At 39.3% G+C, this 18,684-nt stretch overlaps 2 protein-coding genes across 4 annotated transcripts in view; one reads left to right on the top strand and one right to left on the bottom strand.

The window, feature by feature from the left end:
* pex5la (peroxisomal biogenesis factor 5-like a) overlaps nucleotides 1-5,178 on the top strand; it is a 50,401-nt gene extending 45,223 nt beyond the window's left edge. The window contains exons 14-15 of the mRNA XM_040128837.1: nucleotides 2,219-2,376; nucleotides 4,977-5,178. Coding sequence (XP_039984771.1) covers nucleotides 2,219-2,376; nucleotides 4,977-5,178 — 360 coding nt within the window. The remainder of the gene's footprint in view (nucleotides 1-2,218; nucleotides 2,377-4,976) is intronic.
* An 8,361-nt stretch (nucleotides 5,179-13,539) lies between these two features.
* The window catches only part of usp13 (ubiquitin specific peptidase 13), a 35,282-nt gene continuing 30,137 nt past the window's right edge, over nucleotides 13,540-18,684 (bottom strand). For all 3 annotated transcript variants that reach the window (XM_040129305.1, XM_040129303.1, XM_040129304.1), the window contains exons 19-21: nucleotides 17,566-17,755; nucleotides 15,860-15,944; nucleotides 13,540-15,485 (exon numbers count right to left, since the gene is read on the bottom strand). In XM_040129305.1, coding sequence (XP_039985239.1) covers nucleotides 15,389-15,485; nucleotides 15,860-15,944; nucleotides 17,566-17,755 — 372 coding nt within the window. In that variant the 3' untranslated portion in view covers nucleotides 13,540-15,388. The remainder of the gene's footprint in view (nucleotides 15,486-15,859; nucleotides 15,945-17,565; nucleotides 17,756-18,684) is intronic.

Below are 18,684 nucleotides of genomic sequence, written 5' to 3'. Positions count from 1 at the left end.
TTTCCCGGGAGCTTTCGTAGCAGACAGAATTGCATGGTGAAGGCGAGGCTTATAGGGAATCAATCTAAAGGCCAGTGGTGTCATTCTTATATAGCCTTAACTTTGTGCAATCAACATTTACTTCATAATAAGTTAAAGCCACTTTAAAAGCAGTCTGACTGGCTGACTGTTAGCTGTGGTTGAGGAACACATGGGATGCAACATGACTGACAGCTGGTTGACTCCAGCTGGCAATGCACAGTACCAAAGATGTAAACTCTATGACTTTCATGAAACACTGTTTATGGTTGATCAGAGGCTTTTCTTTTCACCTTGTAGGAAAATAGTGATGCTGGTTTTTTACATAATCGCTGGTGGCTGTAGATAGGTCGCTTTATGTTACAGGGAGTCATGTGAAGATATGACTATTTCATATGTAATTATCTTGGCCAAAATTATCGTAGAATGTAATGTTATCTCAATAATTACTGATATAAAACTTAATTCATCATCAAATAGTGTGACTCTAGAGACAAACTTAACTTGAAACTATAATATACAGCATTTTTCTCCCATAATTTGTAGTAACAGTAATATTTACACAATCTATTATTACAGACAAAAAAATTACACAAAATAAGATTTCGGCAATTATAAAACTATCTGTCACTCTCCCGCTTTGCAATGTTTGAACAAACCATGGTAAAATGTACATTCACTATTTTTAGTAAATCTAAAAAATTCTTGTAAAAGTTTTCACGATATATGACTAACAGCAAGCGAGGAGTAAACTGTAAACAAAATGCTAAACTATATTTTTTTTCTCCACAATGCACTGTTGATATATATTCAAACGAATGTTAGATCTGTATTACAATCTCTAACATTTCATTGAATATGGCATCCATGACACCATGCTGGAAGGTCAGCAAACTATCTAAAGTTACCTTACCAAGATGTTATTGCGGCGGCCATTTATTTATGTTGAGAAACACGATGCCTATGATCTGCTAAAACAAGCACACACACAGACATACAGAAACCACATGCGGTGTACCCGCACACTGTAAAAACCATGATCTGTCAAACACCACATGTTGCAACGCGAACACAACACATGGCAGACATGAAGCTCTTGAGCATGTACACATCCTTAAAGATATGGACCCACAAATACCAAGGGAGAACAGATGCAGTGAGGCACATCAAACTGTCACACCAATATGTTAAGCAAGGAGCTGCCAAATCTGGCCTCATGAGCAACATGAACCCTCGACTGGCACACATACATGCTCACGCGTGATCCAGCTGAATAGTAAAGCAAGCTCTAGTGCGCAAACACACATTTATGCAGAAAACTAAAAAACAGACTTAGACACGTATTTCATACAGTGGAATGCACTCATACCCAACAAACAATACAAACATGCACACAAATACATCCACAAACCTTTCTTCCAAATCCTTCATGCAAATCAGTCTCTGTCCTCCCAGCACTGTCCCCGGTCGACACGAATATTACTCACTGTTAAATCCAACTTCCCACATCTGACTTGGTAATATCTGCCCCCCTGCTGGAGAAATAGCTCTAAACACAAAGGGAGATAATTATATCCCGCTGCTAAGCTTAGCCAGAGCGGAAGGACCCCTATACTGTAGCAGACCATGACCTCTGTATGTGCCTGTCTACCTGCAGGTGGGAAAGAACGGCAAAGACACCTTGTGTGATGTAACTCTGCTCTCCTTAAATTACCCTTGTTAGGTTACTTCATAGCAGGGAGTTGTGCAATGTTTCTAAACACTTTATGGTTGTTTGTGCCTCAGAAAACAAAGCGACTTACGGCTTGCTGCTCTAACACTGCTTTGCCATGCTGTCACTCTAGATACAAGGCTGGGTGTTGTGTAGCAGCCCAGATTATTCAGCTCTATTTCACTTGCACTTTTCTGTCAAAGACACTTTTAGATACTTCTTCAGGCCTTTAAAACTTGGAAAGCATTTTAGACTTAAGAGATAACTAAAGAGATGCTGCTGATGAGTTTGAATTTGGGTTAAATTAGGAACTCTCCAGTGTGTTCACTAATTACATATATCCAGAAATATACAGACAAGCCGCATTATTAAACTGCATTATTAAGGCTGACAACGTCTGACAACAAACATTACAGTTAACCTCACTATTCTTCATCTTCACCCTCTGACCCTCTTATTCCTCCAACCCACCACTCCTCCTCCATCCAGGACTACTTGTTGTGGAACCGCCTGGGAGCCACGCTGGCAAACGGGGACCGGAGCGAGGAGGCAGTGGAGGCTTACACACGTGCCCTAGAGCTGCAGCCGGGGTTTATCCGGTCCCGCTACAACCTGGGCATCAGCTGTATTAACATGGGGGCACACAGGTGAGTGACTTGAGGCTATAGCAGAGTGGGAGAAAGTCTCTATTCTTGTTTTATTCAGTGAAGTGAAATTACCAAGGGTAGCGCCCAGGAGGAAAAGTGAAATATTTCTCAAATGCTTGGCTGATAATAAAAAAAAAAGTATGGAGAAAATGTGACTCTGTTTTATGTGTGTGAAAAATACCCTGTTGGGCTTCCCATGAACCCAAAATTATACGGACATTATTGTGTGAATCAGCAAAAACGTAGAAGGAAATATTCAGCACAACCAATTCAACATTCCCATAGAATTCATGATACCCAAACATGATTATTAATATTTCACAACTACCACAGTCAATAGCAAGCAACAAGCTTAGCCACCGAAAGAAATCCATTCATACGGCATGGCGCAGGGAAAGGGTCAAAATTCGGCTAATGAGAGATTTAGTCATTGAGAGGTCAGCGCTGGTATATGAGAGGCCAGTAATATCTCTTCCTTATCACTGTCCGAGGTGAGTTACCCCATCACCAGCAATTGACAAGCCTGGTTGCTCATTCCTACCTCAGAAACCTACTTGATATCTAGCTGGTTTGACTTTAACAATATTCTGGTGCTAAAACGTGAAAAGCATTTTTTTTCTAATGTCTTTCATCTAAAAAGTGTATACGGTCACTAGTGACCCAGAGTATGCAGGAGTGAAAGCTTTGGTTTTTTTTCATGGATGTTGGATGCCAGTTATAGAGGGCTGCAGTGATTATGTATTTTTTTGGGGGCCAACACGGACGTTCCCTCGACAAAAAGCCAATGGTGTTTTTCCATTTGGTTTGGGATTGTTGCAGAAAACAACATCTGTGACAAGCAACAGTTTATGACACATGGATGTAGAAGCCTGTCTTTAAGGGCCTATTGTACCAGTAACATGATGTTGCAGCAACCTGTGTTACAGGTTTGGTGCAGAGCATCATTTTCTTGGTATTGGAAGAGACTGATGACCGAGAGAAGTTATGATGACGGAGTCTCATATAGTTGCCTCAACTGCGGCAAGTATGAGCAAGTAACTTTCCAAGCCAAATTTCCAACCAGAAGATCTCACAATCGCATATTCCCCGGGGAAAGTTGCTTTCAGTGGTGCCACGACTTCCGAAAGCTGATGGGTGCTCTAAAAATCTTTAGTTTGTCCAGAAACAGAATAGAAACAGAAACAGCTTCAACTGACAAAAACTCCAACAGAAATGCAGGAGATGCCGCATCTGCCCAGCTGCGCTAGGGCAGAATTTGCTACACTTTTGCTAGCCTAGCATTGCTAATGACCAGTGAAGTCAGTTGCATATCCAGTGGGTTACCAGGGCAGGAATGTGAGATAATGACTACTAAGTCAAAGTACTGTATATAAACTATATAATCTTCTTTGTCCGGTGCATCAATGGCGATAAAAGATCTGAAGTTAATAGTTTATGAAAGTTCAGAGTCACCATTGTTTTATTAAACTCAGTAAAAGTGGCATTTCCTTGATATGGTTGGTCTGGTATTCTCAAGGTTATCTCTCAATGTTTTTGGTGCTCTTTATCGATGTGTGTTTTAAGTGTTAACAGCATAGACAGTTGGCGGACGCCAAGACATAGCCAGGCCCAAGCACACAAACCGAACAGAAGATATTATTTAGATATTATTTAGCATGTTAGCCAAACTAAAAGCAAATACTTAGCTTGGCGAAGAGAAGAGGCGATCCTCAGCCACGCAGGGGAGAATAATTAATCCCTACGGAAGTGTCGTTTCCAGTATGGAGGCAGAAGGGACAGGAAAATACCGTCCGGGTCGAAGTGACGGTTGGGGCTAACAACTGACATGACTGAAAGTCGACGAACTGGCGTCCAAAAACAGGATTATTCATTAACAAAGTTCCCTGAAGCGACACGACCGGACCATTAGGAGGGTCAGTTACTTTCACGGAAGCAACAACATTAGCAAACGGGGCGACTGGGAGGCCGAAGAGAAAGCGGGTAGTCCCGGTCGATTCCCCCGCTGTTGCCGTCCATGAATCGACGCCTCCATGATTGCTCCCATCCATTAAAATGAGATTATTCAAAGAAAGTCTCCTTTCAATGTCTCATTGCTTCAAAAATCAACAAAACGTAATTTGCTCGGGGGTGGATGCAAATTTGTTTCTGCATTACCACATTAAAATGCTACATAGGTGTACTATACACCAAACACATTTAAACAGGACTTACTACTAAAAGGTTGGTTCACACAAATTAATAAAAAATTGTTACCTCTAGTGGTACAGCCAGGAAGATATTGAATGTTTTATTTGCCTGACTGTGAGATTTCTGCCTCCACCTAGATACAATGGACGTTAATACAACTGTGTTTGAGGTGTTCACAGTATTGAAACATTGCACGTAAAACCTTTGTAGCAAACTCTGGATATTATTTAGATCATTTTGATTGGAAATACTTTCTACCGAGCTTGGTGACGGAGGGTTAACTCTGTCGTGGGACCGTAACACTATTAACACTATTTATTCAAGAGACTTATTCAATTTCTTGTCTCGTGAGTGTCTACAAATCATGCCTCTTCATCCTCTAAACCAAGCTGCATTTATTGTTGCTTTTCCAGAGAGGCGGCCAGTAACTTCCTTACTGCCTTAAGCCTTCAGAGGAAAAGCCGGAGTCGCCAGCAGTCCCACCAGGTGATGTCTGGAAACATCTGGGCGGCTCTGAGGATAGCTTTATCCATGATGGACCAGCCCGAACTCTTCCAGGCGGCGAACATTGGTGACCTGGACCTTCTCATGCGGGCCTTCAACCTAGAGATTTGAGGAATGGGAGGTAGTGACGGTAGCATCTCCTCATTCACATTCTCTTTAGTTTCTACCCAACAGCCAAAAGCCCAAAGTGCACACGTCAGAAAAGATTGGATCTGATGTTAGAGACTATAGTGTGGTTTTTATGCACGTCATAATGAACTGCGGTCGTTGTTATATTTTTTTGCCCAAGTACCTTGGAGCAGTTCCGAGAACAGGTTGTTCCAAGTGCTTGAAGTGACTGCTTTGTGATGGATTTGCACTGCAATTTGTGATTTCCCTGAAGAGCACAAGGACGGGCAAAGATTGTACGAGCAATGCCTTAGAGAACACATCAATTAAAAACCGACTCAACCAGTGGAACAGAGCTGAGCAAGGAGAGACGGGCAGACAGACAGTTTGAGAGTCTCACAGAGAAACCTTTACATGCTGTTTGCAGAGAAAAGATGAGGTTTTGAGAAGAAAAAACAAAGGTTTCATTATCCAATTACTTTCAAAGACTCAAAACTGTCCCACACTGCTGAAGGATGGGTTTAGTGAGCAAAGGATAGAGACTGCACCACATGACCTGGAACTCCAGATTCTGCTCTTGGCTTGTTTTCATCCTCTTTCAATGGAGAATAATGATACTGCATGAATAAGCATTTTCATAAATGGATTCTTGTTTAAAAATTAACATACTTTTAGAAGTTCTCCCTTTGCACCTCAGACAAACAGATAACTTCCTCAATCCAAGTGGAATGTGCAAGCCAGGTTGTAAAGCCTTACTCAAATGCATGCGAACAACAATATTTATTTCTACTATTTTTATGGCAGCAAAACACTAAGCCATTTTGAGAAAGGTTTCAATTTCTTTAAAAATAGGCCATCTTCTGAACTTGAAAGCTTTCTGAGCCATTCATTTTTTTGTTTTGTAATGTTTACCTTTTGGTCTTGGCTCCTAGCTTCTCTTTGTTCCCTTTATGCTGACTGTTTGGAGAAATACACACAAAAGCTGGGCCGCAATGATCCGTAAAACCTTCACTGGTGTGGAAACTTCGTAACTTTCTAATATAAAAAAAAAAAAAATGTTGTTACAGGTCAAAAAATATCTCCTCCATCCTTAATGTCTGTGATGACCCTAGTAGTTCTCTCATATGATGTAAGCATCATACTGTAATTTTCCCAACTGTATTAATTTCAGTACATTACAGGTAAAGTGTGTAGCTGCAGGCCAAGACCCAAAACAACAACTTTTGGGTGTTTGCTAATGCAGTCATGTGTATCTTCGCTGCGCCTCCACAGGCAACAAAGCTCATACATTTAATCAAATCAGGTTGCTTCAGCCATCATGCATGATTTAAATATTTATGTAGGCTTGGGCAGATTGCCACACATATTTAAAAAGCTACTTATTTTGCCATCTGTAAATTTCTGTTCACATCATGATAATTCAAAACATGAGATCATCATGCATCTACAGAAAACTGGATTGTATGAAATGCGGTGATTCTCATGTTCCAGATAAATCCTCTGCACCACCTCGGAAGCAAAAGCTTTTTCTTAAGACATGCTTTTTAACCGACAGCTTCCTTTGCGTCTTTGTTGCTAGTTTGAAAGTCACTCTGTGAAGTGAATATCACGTTCCTCGCCGTGCAACAGAGTAAATGATAGATAATCTGCTGTACTGTATAGCTCAGCACCTTGGTGTTTAACGGGCGTGTCCACAGTGTGGGTGTGCTGTAGAAAGTTGCTTTTATCCTCAGATCCTATGCAAAAGGGCATGTTTGATGTTGCCATTCAGAATTGTCAGTTTTGTCCCCGTCCGCCTCAGTGCACCAAAAGGAAGTGGTGATCCTGTGTTTTGTAAGAACGCTATCAGGGGGAACCAGCGACCAGTATGTGAGCCATTCATCTACCAAACTGAACAACTTTGATGGTCATGGTCTGTATAAGAAGTAGTGTTTCGTTAGGAAACGAGGGGGAGGACAAAAACAAGCGTTCTTTTTCTGGGGGGGGGCAGATGCGAACACACAAACATCATCCACCTGAAGTGTAGCCTTCATGTTTTATAACCCTGTGGTGTAGCGATATGTCTTTGACCTCACCTGCACCCAATGAAATCACTGCCGTACATCAAGCTTTGCTATCAGATACATGTTTTTATCTCACTGGTCCACTGCGTGGTTTCTCTTTGAAACTCACCTTAGATGCACTTTGAGAAGAAAAAAAAAAGGTTTCATTATCCAATTACTTTCAAAGACTCAAAACTGTCCCACACTGCTGAAGGATGGGTTTAGTGAGCAAAGGATAGAGACTACACCACATGACCTGGAACTCCAGATTCTGCTCTTGGCTTGTTTTCATCCTCTTTCAATGGAGAATAATGATACTGCATGAATAAGCATTTTCATAAATGGATTCTTGTTTAAAAATTAACATACTTTTAGAAGTTCTCCCTTTGCACCTCAGACAAACAGATAACTTCCTCAATCCAAGTGGAATGTGCAAGCCAGGTTGTAAAGCCTTACTCAAATGCATGCGAACAACAATATTTATTTCTACTATTTTTATGGCAGCAAAACACTAAGCCATTTTGAGAAAGGTTTCAATTTCTTTAAAAATAGGCCATCTTCTGAACTTGAAAGCTTTCTGAGCCATTCATTTTTTTGTTTTGTAATGTTTACCTTTTGGTCTTGGCTCCTAGCTTCTCTTTGTTCCCTTTATGCTGACTGTTTGGAGAAATACACACAAAAGCTGGGCCGCAATGATCCGTAAAACCTTCACTGGTGTGGAAACTTCGTAACTTTCTAATATGAAAAAAAAAAAAATGTTGTTACAGGTCAAAAAATATCTCCTCCATCCTTAATGTCTGTGATGACCTAGTAGTTCTCTCATATGATGTAAGCATCATACTGTAATTTTCCCAACTGTATTAATTTCAGTACATTACAGGTAAAGTGTGTAGCTGCAGGCCAAGACCCAAAACAACAACTTTTGGGTGTTTGCTAATGCAGTCATGTGTATCTTCGCTGCGCCTCCACAGGCAACAAAGCTCATACATTTAATCAAATCAGGTTGCTTCAGCCATCATGCATGATTTAAATATTTATGTAGGCTTGGGCAGATTGCCACACATATTTAAAAAGCTACTTATTTTGCCATCTGTAAATTTCTGTTCACATCATGATAATTCAAAACATGAGATCATCATGCATCTACAGAAAACTGGATTGTATGAAATGCGGTGATTCTCATGTTCCAGATAAATCCTCTGCACCACCTCGGAAGCAAAAGCTTTTTCTTAAGACATGCTTTTTAACCGACAGCTTCCTTTGCGTCTTTGTTGCTAGTTTGAAAGTCACTCTGTGAAGTGAATATCACGTTCCTCGCCGTGCAACAGAGTAAATGATAGATAATCTGCTGTACTGTATAGCTCAGCACCTTGGTGTTTAACGGGCGTGTCCACAGTGTGGGTGTGCTGTAGAAAGTTGCTTTTATCCTCAGATCCTATGCAAAAGGGCATGTTTGATGTTGCCATTCAGAATTGTCAGTTTTGTCCCCGTCCGCCTCAGTGCACCAAAAGGAAGTGGTGATCCTGTGTTTTGTAAGAACGCTATCAGGGGGAACCAGCGACCAGTATGTGAGCCATTCATCTACCAAACTGAACAACTTTGATGGTCATAGTCTGTATAAGAAGTAGTGTTTCGTTAGGAAACGAGGGGGAGGACAAAAACAAGCGTTCTTTTTCTGGGGGGGGGCAGATGCGAACACACAAACATCATCCACCTGAAGTGTAGCCTTCATGTTTTATAACCCTGTGGTGTAGCGATATGTCTTTGACCTCACCTGCACCCAATGAAATCACTGCCGTACATCAAGCTTTGCTATCAGATACATGTTTTTATCTCACTGGTCCACTGCGTGGTTTCTCTTTGAAACTCACCTTAGATGCACTTTGAGAAGAAAAATCACCTTTTTAAGTGTACAACTAGAAAACTGTAACTGTTGTTGAACCAATTACGTTAAAATGTTATTCTTCTTCTACTAAGACTTAAACATAACCGGTAAGAGGACATTTCAGGCTGAAACAGACGAGTACCTGCTGTAGTCAGATATTTAAAAAAAAAAAAAAACTGCTGGCACAGAGTCTTTGTGGCCAAACGTGATGTTTAATAGATCAAGGAGGCAGAAGGGCCCAGCGAGACACAGCACATATGTGCATGCCACTACCAATCTGCATCATAAGGGGGGCTGACAGTGGCACAATGGCAAAGGCAATGAGGCCAAAGCAGAGGTGGAAGCACAAATGTATTCACTCTCTGAGAGATTAGATGATGATATAAGCAGGAACTGGCAGTGTAGCTTTTTACTGGGATAAAATGGGTCACATCTAGTAGTCCATCAATGATATTCTGTTGAATATTTCATTATCATTAAATTACTAAGGACGTTATTTTCAGACATGCAAGCTGCATGGCTCTATAGATGGCAATGTTGGGCCATCTACAGAGCCATGCAGCATTTTGGTCCAGACTCAAATATCTCAGTTACTATTCAATGGACTGCCATGATATTCGGTTCAGACATTTATGTCCCCCTCAGGGTAAATTGTAACCACTTTGGTGAGCCCCTGGCGTTTTAGTCTAGCACTATCATCAATTTTAATCTGTCCAGTACACTGGTTTAGTAAGTACTAAAAACTAATGACATTCCCATCAGCCTCAGCTGTACTTTGGGTTTGGTGCTGATTAGCATCTGTTAGCACACAAACATGCCAAACGAAGATGGTGACAATGGTAAAAATTATATCTGCTAAATATCAGCATGCTAACGTTGTCATTGTGAGCATGTTAGCATACCTACATTAGCACCATTGTATAAGTACCGAGTCACAGAGCCACTGGCATGGCTATAGACCCTTTTAGTCTTCTTTGTATCTATGTTACAGCTGCACGGCTACATCTGTTTCAGCCAAGTGTCTCCGTTGCCATCCACCACTGTCACTTCTGGCGTATGTGGTAACGCTGCCAGCTAGAAGCACACTGGGCCACAGGAATTTCATTTGTATCAGATCAGTCTTAGCACGTCTGAATCAGGCCTCCATCCACTTTTCTTTCCATAAACCATAAACCCAGTATTCTTTTTAAAAAAAAAAAAAGATATGAGTTACATATTCTACCCCTGGTCCTCCCAGCTGACGTCTGTGTCAACACTGAACTGCAGAAACTCAAAAAATGATGTCTGGTAAATTGTGATATCCAAATCAACTCTACTTTTCCTCTAAGGTTGTAGGCCTTTTTTTTTTTTTTGGATTTTGAAGATACTGTAGTTGTGTTAAAAATGAAAAAACCTATTTTTTTAAAGAAACCTTAAATCGCTGGCTTAAAATCTAAACCTCTACTGTGTACGTCATACTGCAGTGCGTGGAGATAGGATGCCTGGTGACAGTTTTCTTTTTGTAGAACCTACTACTGTACCTTCTCAGGTGAACTGACCTAGCTTAACGCATGCTCCTGAGGAACAGACTGAGGTTGATCGCATGCTAGATCCTCTATTTTTTTCTAGTTTTTTTTTTTTTTTGAATGCTGTTTTCACTTGTATGCATGAAATACATGAAAGTGCTTTCTCTCTCTCCCACTAACATATAAAAATGAAATACATCATGAAGTTTCCTTACAACATTTCTACAATACACTTTCAAAATCTGCAACCTTGACAAAAAGGGATGTATATATTCAGTATATATTCTACACAAGACTCTTTCTTGCATAGAAAAAACAAGTGTGCAAGGCTCGAGCCGAGAAATGAGTGTAAGGCCTAACACACTTAATCTCTTCCAAACATACTTGAGCTTGAATACTGGTACATTGCCACAACTGGCTGATCATAGTTATATTCCGTAGAAATTTTGTAATTATGACTTCTGCAAATTATTAACGTACTAGCAACCACTACAATAACCCCAACCTATGAAGCTGTTATTACCAAATATTTTTTTACTGCTGAAACTTGATCATGCTTAACTTCATATAAAAACATTGTAATGCACACATTTCGAAGCCACTGTAAGCAATTAATAGTTGTTTTTTTTTAAGTTCTAATGCTATATAAAGCATTACCGCTTCAATAGTTCTGTTTGGTCAAATAAAAAAAGGAAAAATAAAAAAAATATTTAATTCAATTATATTAATATCTTCAGTACCGACTCTACACAGCCCTGCTCCTAATTGTTTATCTATGGAGACCCAAAATGTTCAGAATTGCGTACCTATTATGACGATTATAATTCCTCTCATTATGATTAATATTTCATTTGGCTTCTTTTAAAAATAACTGACTTAATTGCAGGTTCTTCAAAGACATCATGAAATAAAATGGGAAAATGTCGTGGTGGAATAAAAGACTTTCGAAAAGGGACATTTTGGAATAAAAACTGCTGGAATTGAATAGAAATGTTATGTTACTGTGAAAAGAAGCAGAATGAAATGATGTTTCATAATGATGGTAAGCTGAGTGTTCAAACTATAGGGATTTATTTATGCTAATGTATTTTGTCTGTATTTATTTGTGGTTATTTCAGGGTTCCTGCGGGGTTCACCAAGTTAAAGTAAAGACTTTTTAGGACATAGTACCGAATACCTTTTTTACAATAACACTGGTCAAAGTATGATGGAAAATCAGAAGGGACATATGGCCCAGAATTATTTATTATTATTAGCAATAGTAGTTTGTTTTTTTTACAAACTAAGTTCGATGCTTTTTAAGACCTTTCGGGACCTGCAGATACTCTGTATATTTATGTACTCAACTTTAAACACTTTGGTGTTTCCATATTTTTAAAGCATTTGTTATTGGTAATTTGCCAATAACAATTCGCAGATGTGTGTAGTCTTCTGACGAACTATGAACACTTTTTAATATGTTAATCACAGCTTCAGTGGTTGGGGTTCATGAAAGTTATCAGTACATGTTGTGTACATTTCTTATTTCACTCCTTTAATTCAACATGTGTACAAAGGCAGTTTGTTCTGGTTTATTTATCAATGCATCAGACGTATGAATATGAAAATGATATTTTGATGAATGAACTTAGAAATTATATACTTTATATACAGTAATTCATTTATTCAAACACCTACTATAATGCATATTACTCTCCCTGTATAATCACAAGGAAAGCATTAGCACCTTAGAAAAGGTACAATATGAAAGTAATCTTTTAAAATAAACTGTTGTTATATATTCTACGCTCTTGTGTCTTATTTTTCTCAAAGAAAAAGTCAACACTTGAACTGCACTTTCTTGTTCATTCTTAAAGAAGCCACGTTTCAACAAGGTGAAGTTTATTAAATTACCCAAACATCGTAAGTAAACAGTGCCACTGCGTATACTGTACTGTCATGACTCTATTCACATACACCTAAGCCATATTTGGATAAATGCATACATTACAAAAGTCAACTTAACATAATCCCTTCAGGAAAACTATGTAATGGGAACTACAGAATTGGCACAAACTTGTTTGCAAAAAGGCAACAGAGTAAAAACAGGTGAAGAAACTTTTTGACATTTAGTTAAATGAAAAAAGAAGAAAAAAAAAAAAACTCACAAAAGTACAATGGTACAATCCAAATGACTAAATGTCAACGTCTAGTGCACATGCTGACAGTGAAAAAGCCTTTTTGTGACAAATTGAACCGTTACTTTTTTAACAACGTATAGAAGAAGAATGGAAGAGACCGGGCTGGAGGGAAAGCTGAAACAGAAAGACAAAAGTACAAAGACTATAACGGAATCAGAAGGATGAGGGGGGAGAAAAAAGGTGCTGAGAAATAAAATGGATTGCACAGATTATCTGAAGACATTTATGACTAAACATCATCAAGCAAGGTGATAACTTTATCACCTATCCACTGATGAGATCAGGGTTTGACAGAGAACATGTTTGGTTTCTGAGAAAAAAAATTAACCTTTTTTTTTAAAACAGGAAAAACGACAGAGACACAAGACTTGCATAGAAAGACCATTTAGAACTTCCTGCTGTATAGACAATGAACAATGCAGCAGTTTATCAAGTAGTATCTGATGAGGATGAGAGGTCGGGATTTAATAAAACTGAAGATCTGCTCAGGGAAGTCTAGGCACAGGGTTTTTAAAGGGTAGCACTGCAGAGATATGGGTTTATTCTGTAAAGTAGATATTTATTTGAATGCTTCCATGAAGATTTTTTGTCTGTATCATCCCTCCCTCCCTGACTTTTTTGAAAAGCATGAATCGAGACTATTGAAAGCCGGTTTTGAGGACAATCATATTCCAGCCACTAACTTTCACAGTTTTAGATGTATGTCCCTATTTTTTCTTCCTTCAACCCTCTTACCAAATGTCAATTTACTGTCAAAGGATTGTCCTTTCCTTGAATATCACCAGTAATGACTACAAAATCAGCTAAAATTGGAAACTTTATGAAGGCAGAATAACACTGACAGTCAACTTTCAGCAGAACTCCCCTTTAAAATTTGCACCTAACGTGCATTGCTGAGTGAAAGACAGTTTCACAACATGCCAAGATCATCAAACTGGAATTAAGTGTCCATGCCACTGACAAAAATAACAGTACTTTGTAATATTACACTCACTTTTTGAGATGGAGCAAACAAAACTAGATTCAAGTCTAGTTCCATGTAGCATACAAGTAAAGACAAAGAGGATATGACTACAAATATTGAGATGTTGACAGTCAGAGGCTGTAAATTCATGGATGTCTGACAAACAAGCAGATTATGAAGATACTGAGTAGATAAATGAGGGGAGTACAGAGCCGTTTCATAATCCAGCATGAGATTATGGGGACTAAACAGCAACGGGACAGTTTTACTTTCACTGTGGTTTCGGAGTATTAAAGTTGAAGCAGAGGCTTTGGTTGCAGTGAGCACCATGAAGTAATACATTCAGCTCTGCACCGTGTCTGTTAGTACAAGAATGCACATTTTAGAGGAGATACAAGTCACTGTACAGCTTTTTATCATACAGTATGTTCAAGTGTAGGTTTGGTTGTAGTGCATATTGCTTTAGACATGAAAAAATGTTCAGGTGCACAAATGAATTAACTGACCTGTAAAACGTGGGAACAGGTCAAAGAAAACATTCATTTCAACTTTTGGGTCATTGTCTGAATCTGTCCAAAAGTGGACCAGCTGCAGCTGAGAGTTCAAGTTTTGTTTAGCCTAATATGCAAATATTTTGCAATTTGGGCAAAAATATTAAAACAGGTTCACTGCAGTATTGAGGACTCCTATATAACTTACATGTGCACTGATGATTTGACAGCCATCTTAAAATAAGCACAGCGGTGCTTTAATTAGGCATAAATTATATGCAATCTTGACATAGATTTATGGCCACTTCATGGATTAACAGGTTCAGCAGTACCGATGTAAAAATTTAAGATATCACATTCAATTGCATGTATCTGTCCTATAAAAAGTCCACTTCTACTTTGTCAGGTGCAAAATATGAAGTTGTTTTATTCAAAAAAGTGCATCCAGGGAAGGAAATAATACTTGTGTCTTGATAACTTGGTCAGTGTACCAGGGTGCAGAAAGTTTCTCATTAGAAGTGACGAACAGGGGCAGGTCTGAGCCATTATTCAGCCAGTAATACTGTATATTCAAATAGTCCCATTTAACACCTATTCATGGCCTTCTTGGTGCTCCCCTTCATGCTGAAACTCGCATACAGCAGCACAATAATTTCCTGTCTGTTGTTGCAGTTTCAGATCATTTCAGGGCTGGCAGTGAAGCACTGCCAGTTCAAAATACATTTATAAAATGTACCACTTTGAAAATATTGGCACTGTAGCTGAAGGCATAGAAGAGGAACAATGAGATTTGATATGTGACATTATTTTGTGTCCGGAGCAGTCCAGAAGTGGAAATTGCACACATCCCTCTGTACCTACACTGTCAAGAAATTGTCTCTCTCTTTTTTTTTAACATAAACACTGAAATATACATTTAAAGCGTAACGTAACACAAATGCACAAAAAGCACATTGCTTTCCCTTTCTCTTTCTGACCAGTGTTCCTGGTTGCTCCTGAATGACATGACAGTAAGGCGAGCAGCTGGTCTGAGAGGTTATTTCCATCATTTCCACTGTGGCTGTTATCACAGGTGTCTGCCAGTCTTCTGAGTGAAAGACTGCGGTTCTCTATAGGTTGCAGGGTGGAGGGGACGGTAACTTCAGTTTAACTGCTTGACAGTCGATGGTAAAAGTAGATGTAGCCCAAGTCTTTTGGAGGCCTTTCTGACAAACACACTTTGTGGTCGTTGTAGATCACCCACCTGAAGGAGGAGGGACATTTGAGGACGGTACACATTATTTTACTGCTGTTTGAAAATCTTCCAAAACTGACTGCTACGGTGACAGAGGAAATGGGTCAATTTATTTTTTCCCCCATTCAGTCCAAATAAGCAGGCTGTGATTTTGAATAATTTATTTTCAGACCTCTGGTGGCAAAAGCTTATTGATAATAATTAAATTTTGCAGAAAATAATTGTCCTGCCTGAGTGATATAGAAGAAAACACATCCATCAAGAACTACATTTTTTGTTGTTGAACAGAAAAGTCCCTAATTTGGATCGAAAATATGCTGTCAGTTTTGTACCACATTAAAAAACTGAATAATCATAATTTAGTGAAACTGTGTGGAACTCACCTTCCCTCCTTTTTGATGTGACAAACATAATGTCCAGACATTGTGGATGCTCCCATGTGGCTGATGAAGGCAAAGAGCTCATAACCTGAAAACAAGAAAGGTCACAAATAGAAATTGTGATGAACTAACGCAGCAGTGTTTAAAATAAAGAGGGTGGTTTAGATCTGCACATAAGGGACCGCAAGAAAACACAATCAACATTTTCAGTAGTTAGAAACTTTAACCACAGACAATTGAGCACCTAATTTCAAGACTCTTTCAAAGCGTCCACGCAGGTGTACACAAAACAATGTAAAGGCACTTGCAGATCATAAAGTTCAGATCAAGGAAAGTACACAAAACTAAGTTTAAAAATCAAACATGAAGTTATAGTTAAAAATTGCTTATTTTCAGTTTTGACAGATTTAAATGGAAAAATACCTGGATTTTTGTAAGCAGTAGCTGAGTAGCTAAACTGATTTTCAAGAGGAAACTTCTTAAATGCAATTTATGATAAACAGAGTCCTCCCTCAGCAAGAAGAGCTCAGAATAATAATAATGATAAAAAGATCAACCAGATTTCTTCTGAGTAATTAGAAATGCTGAAAGGCCCGAGTGTCTGCATTTCCACTGGGCTTTTATGATTTTTACCAATAGTAATGCAGAGCTCCTTTTAAGCATACCAAAAAGATCTTGCACACTGTTAATCACTTGTGCTCACTTTAGTAAAGTTTATGTTCAGAATTTTTCAAGTCTGTCTTATAAAGTCAGAATATTGCTATAATTATTCCAACTTTTCATACTGGCCATTAGGAGATCAGCTCCCAAATCAATTTCAGTCTAACTGATGGGGAACAAAATCCATAGTCCTTGTTCAGGGCAAAAAATATATTCCAAAGTTTATCTGAGGTTTATATGAGGCTTGAGCAGCACCACCCTAGCTCAGAAATGAGAGACTGTCCAGGGAAACAAAGAGAGGGCATTTAAAACACCAAGCATGTAAGACGTGCCCTTGATTTGATTAACTCTGACTGCCTCTGAAGCCTCGGCTTAGCGTCAGATAAACTGTGGTGAGTACTTTTTCACAGAACGAGGGCTGGTGATTTTGTGCTCCAATGCTTTACTTGAAAGTGCACTGGGAAGGGATCTTTTAATGAACGATATGGACATAAGTGTTTCAATGCACCTGAATAGTGTTTTAAGAAAGACTCGAAAAACCACGAACCTATCCTTTAACAACACTTCTATACTTGGTATGTCATAATGTATCTGAATTATTACATGAAGATGCATTATTACACTGTACATATTTTTTTGTGAGGAGAGGTTAAAGTTAAAAAGCTCCTGAGTCATGTTTTTTATGCCACTGTGCCTTCAGCTGGTCTGGCAGAACAGGTCAGTGCCCAGCAGCTCCAGAGGTCACCCTGTATCCTCCACAGACATTAATCGGGGCTGAGAGTAAACTGGCCTGTGGTAGTTCATGACATGCGGCTAAACTTAAAAAACCTGGGGGCAGAACATGCCCTCTGACACTTTTTTTGGACTCTGACCCCACGTTCATTTTTTGGTAATCCAGATCTCTGCCTTGTAATATAATAAACTAATATGCTAGACCCTGATTCTACTGTTTACAAAGGTTGATTAAAGTCATTAGGTTCAGTAATAAATAAAAGTCAAGACAGAAAAGAGCAGCTACAATCAGTGAAATCTGTCATGCAGTCACTCACGTCCCGGTCCGTCTTTCACTCGCGGGCCTGACGTGTCTCTGTCTGGAGACAGCGTGGAGTCGCTGTGTGAGTTGGCGTTGGAGAAAGCGTTGTCGTTGGGCTCTGTGTCAGCCATGTCTGAAAGGGCGTCACTCTCCTCCTCCTCCGGGTGGGTGAAGATCCAGTCGAGTGCTCGTTCGAGGTTATTGTTCTGGAAGATATATAGAAAACACCCGTAACGTTATAAGTTCACCGACATTCCACACAATAGTGCCTTTAACAAATCAGCAAATCACATTTTTCATATTTAACATTTTTTAATTTGTCAGCGGTGCAACTTTAAATTTATAATCATAAATCCTTATTAAACACATACTGTGGGAGGACATCACCTTTCCTGTGAAAATCCTTGCATAATAATGGTTGCAGCTGCACAAATGTTCGAAAAAATACTTTTAGTAGCAGGAAAATGATCAAATAGAAGACATATGGCCTGCAAATAGATCTCATATGGGGATACAATCAGGGTTGAGGATTAGAAATGTTCATATTACATCCCTCTCTGTTGTATCTTGAACAAACTCCTCATAAAAATAGTGCTATGCTGAACATGTTAAACCAACAATCATTTATCAGGGGGGTGGCAGGCATCCATCTGTGTTAAACTCCCCCTGAGGATGTTTGCTTTTAATCCAAAGTTGGGGTGCGATTCCTGGAGAACGTCTGTGGGAGGAGCACATGGGGATCAGGTCTGGTTAACTGTTCGCTTTTTCTGTCTCTCCCTGTCAGGTCCTAATTTTGGGCTAATAATATACCAGTTGTGAGACCCTTCTCTGCTTCACAACTCCATCCCCCTCCTGGGGAATATGTGTTCTTTTTTTTTTTTTTTCACTTCAACCACATCGTGGATGGCAGGGAGTTTGGTGGCATTAGGCGTGATAAACAAGGAAGCCTGGTGTCTATTTTCGTGTCTTACTAACAGTCTGCTGGGCTATTTTTGCTGAGGGGGGCAGTTTGAAATATGAAACGTGAGAATCAGGGGCCATTTCAAAACAGGGGAGCTAACAAATTTGCTGCAGCTGCATTCCCTTTTAGTCACATAAAAAAAATGTTTTTTAAAAATCAATACTTTTGCACTTT

Source organism: Xiphias gladius, chromosome 6 (assembly GCF_016859285.1).
Source record: "Xiphias gladius isolate SHS-SW01 ecotype Sanya breed wild chromosome 6, ASM1685928v1, whole genome shotgun sequence".
NCBI lineage: Eukaryota > Metazoa > Chordata > Actinopteri > Istiophoriformes > Xiphiidae > Xiphias > Xiphias gladius.
The sequence above is the reverse complement of the archived record's forward strand: the minus strand, read 5'-3'. Positions and strand labels throughout refer to the sequence as shown.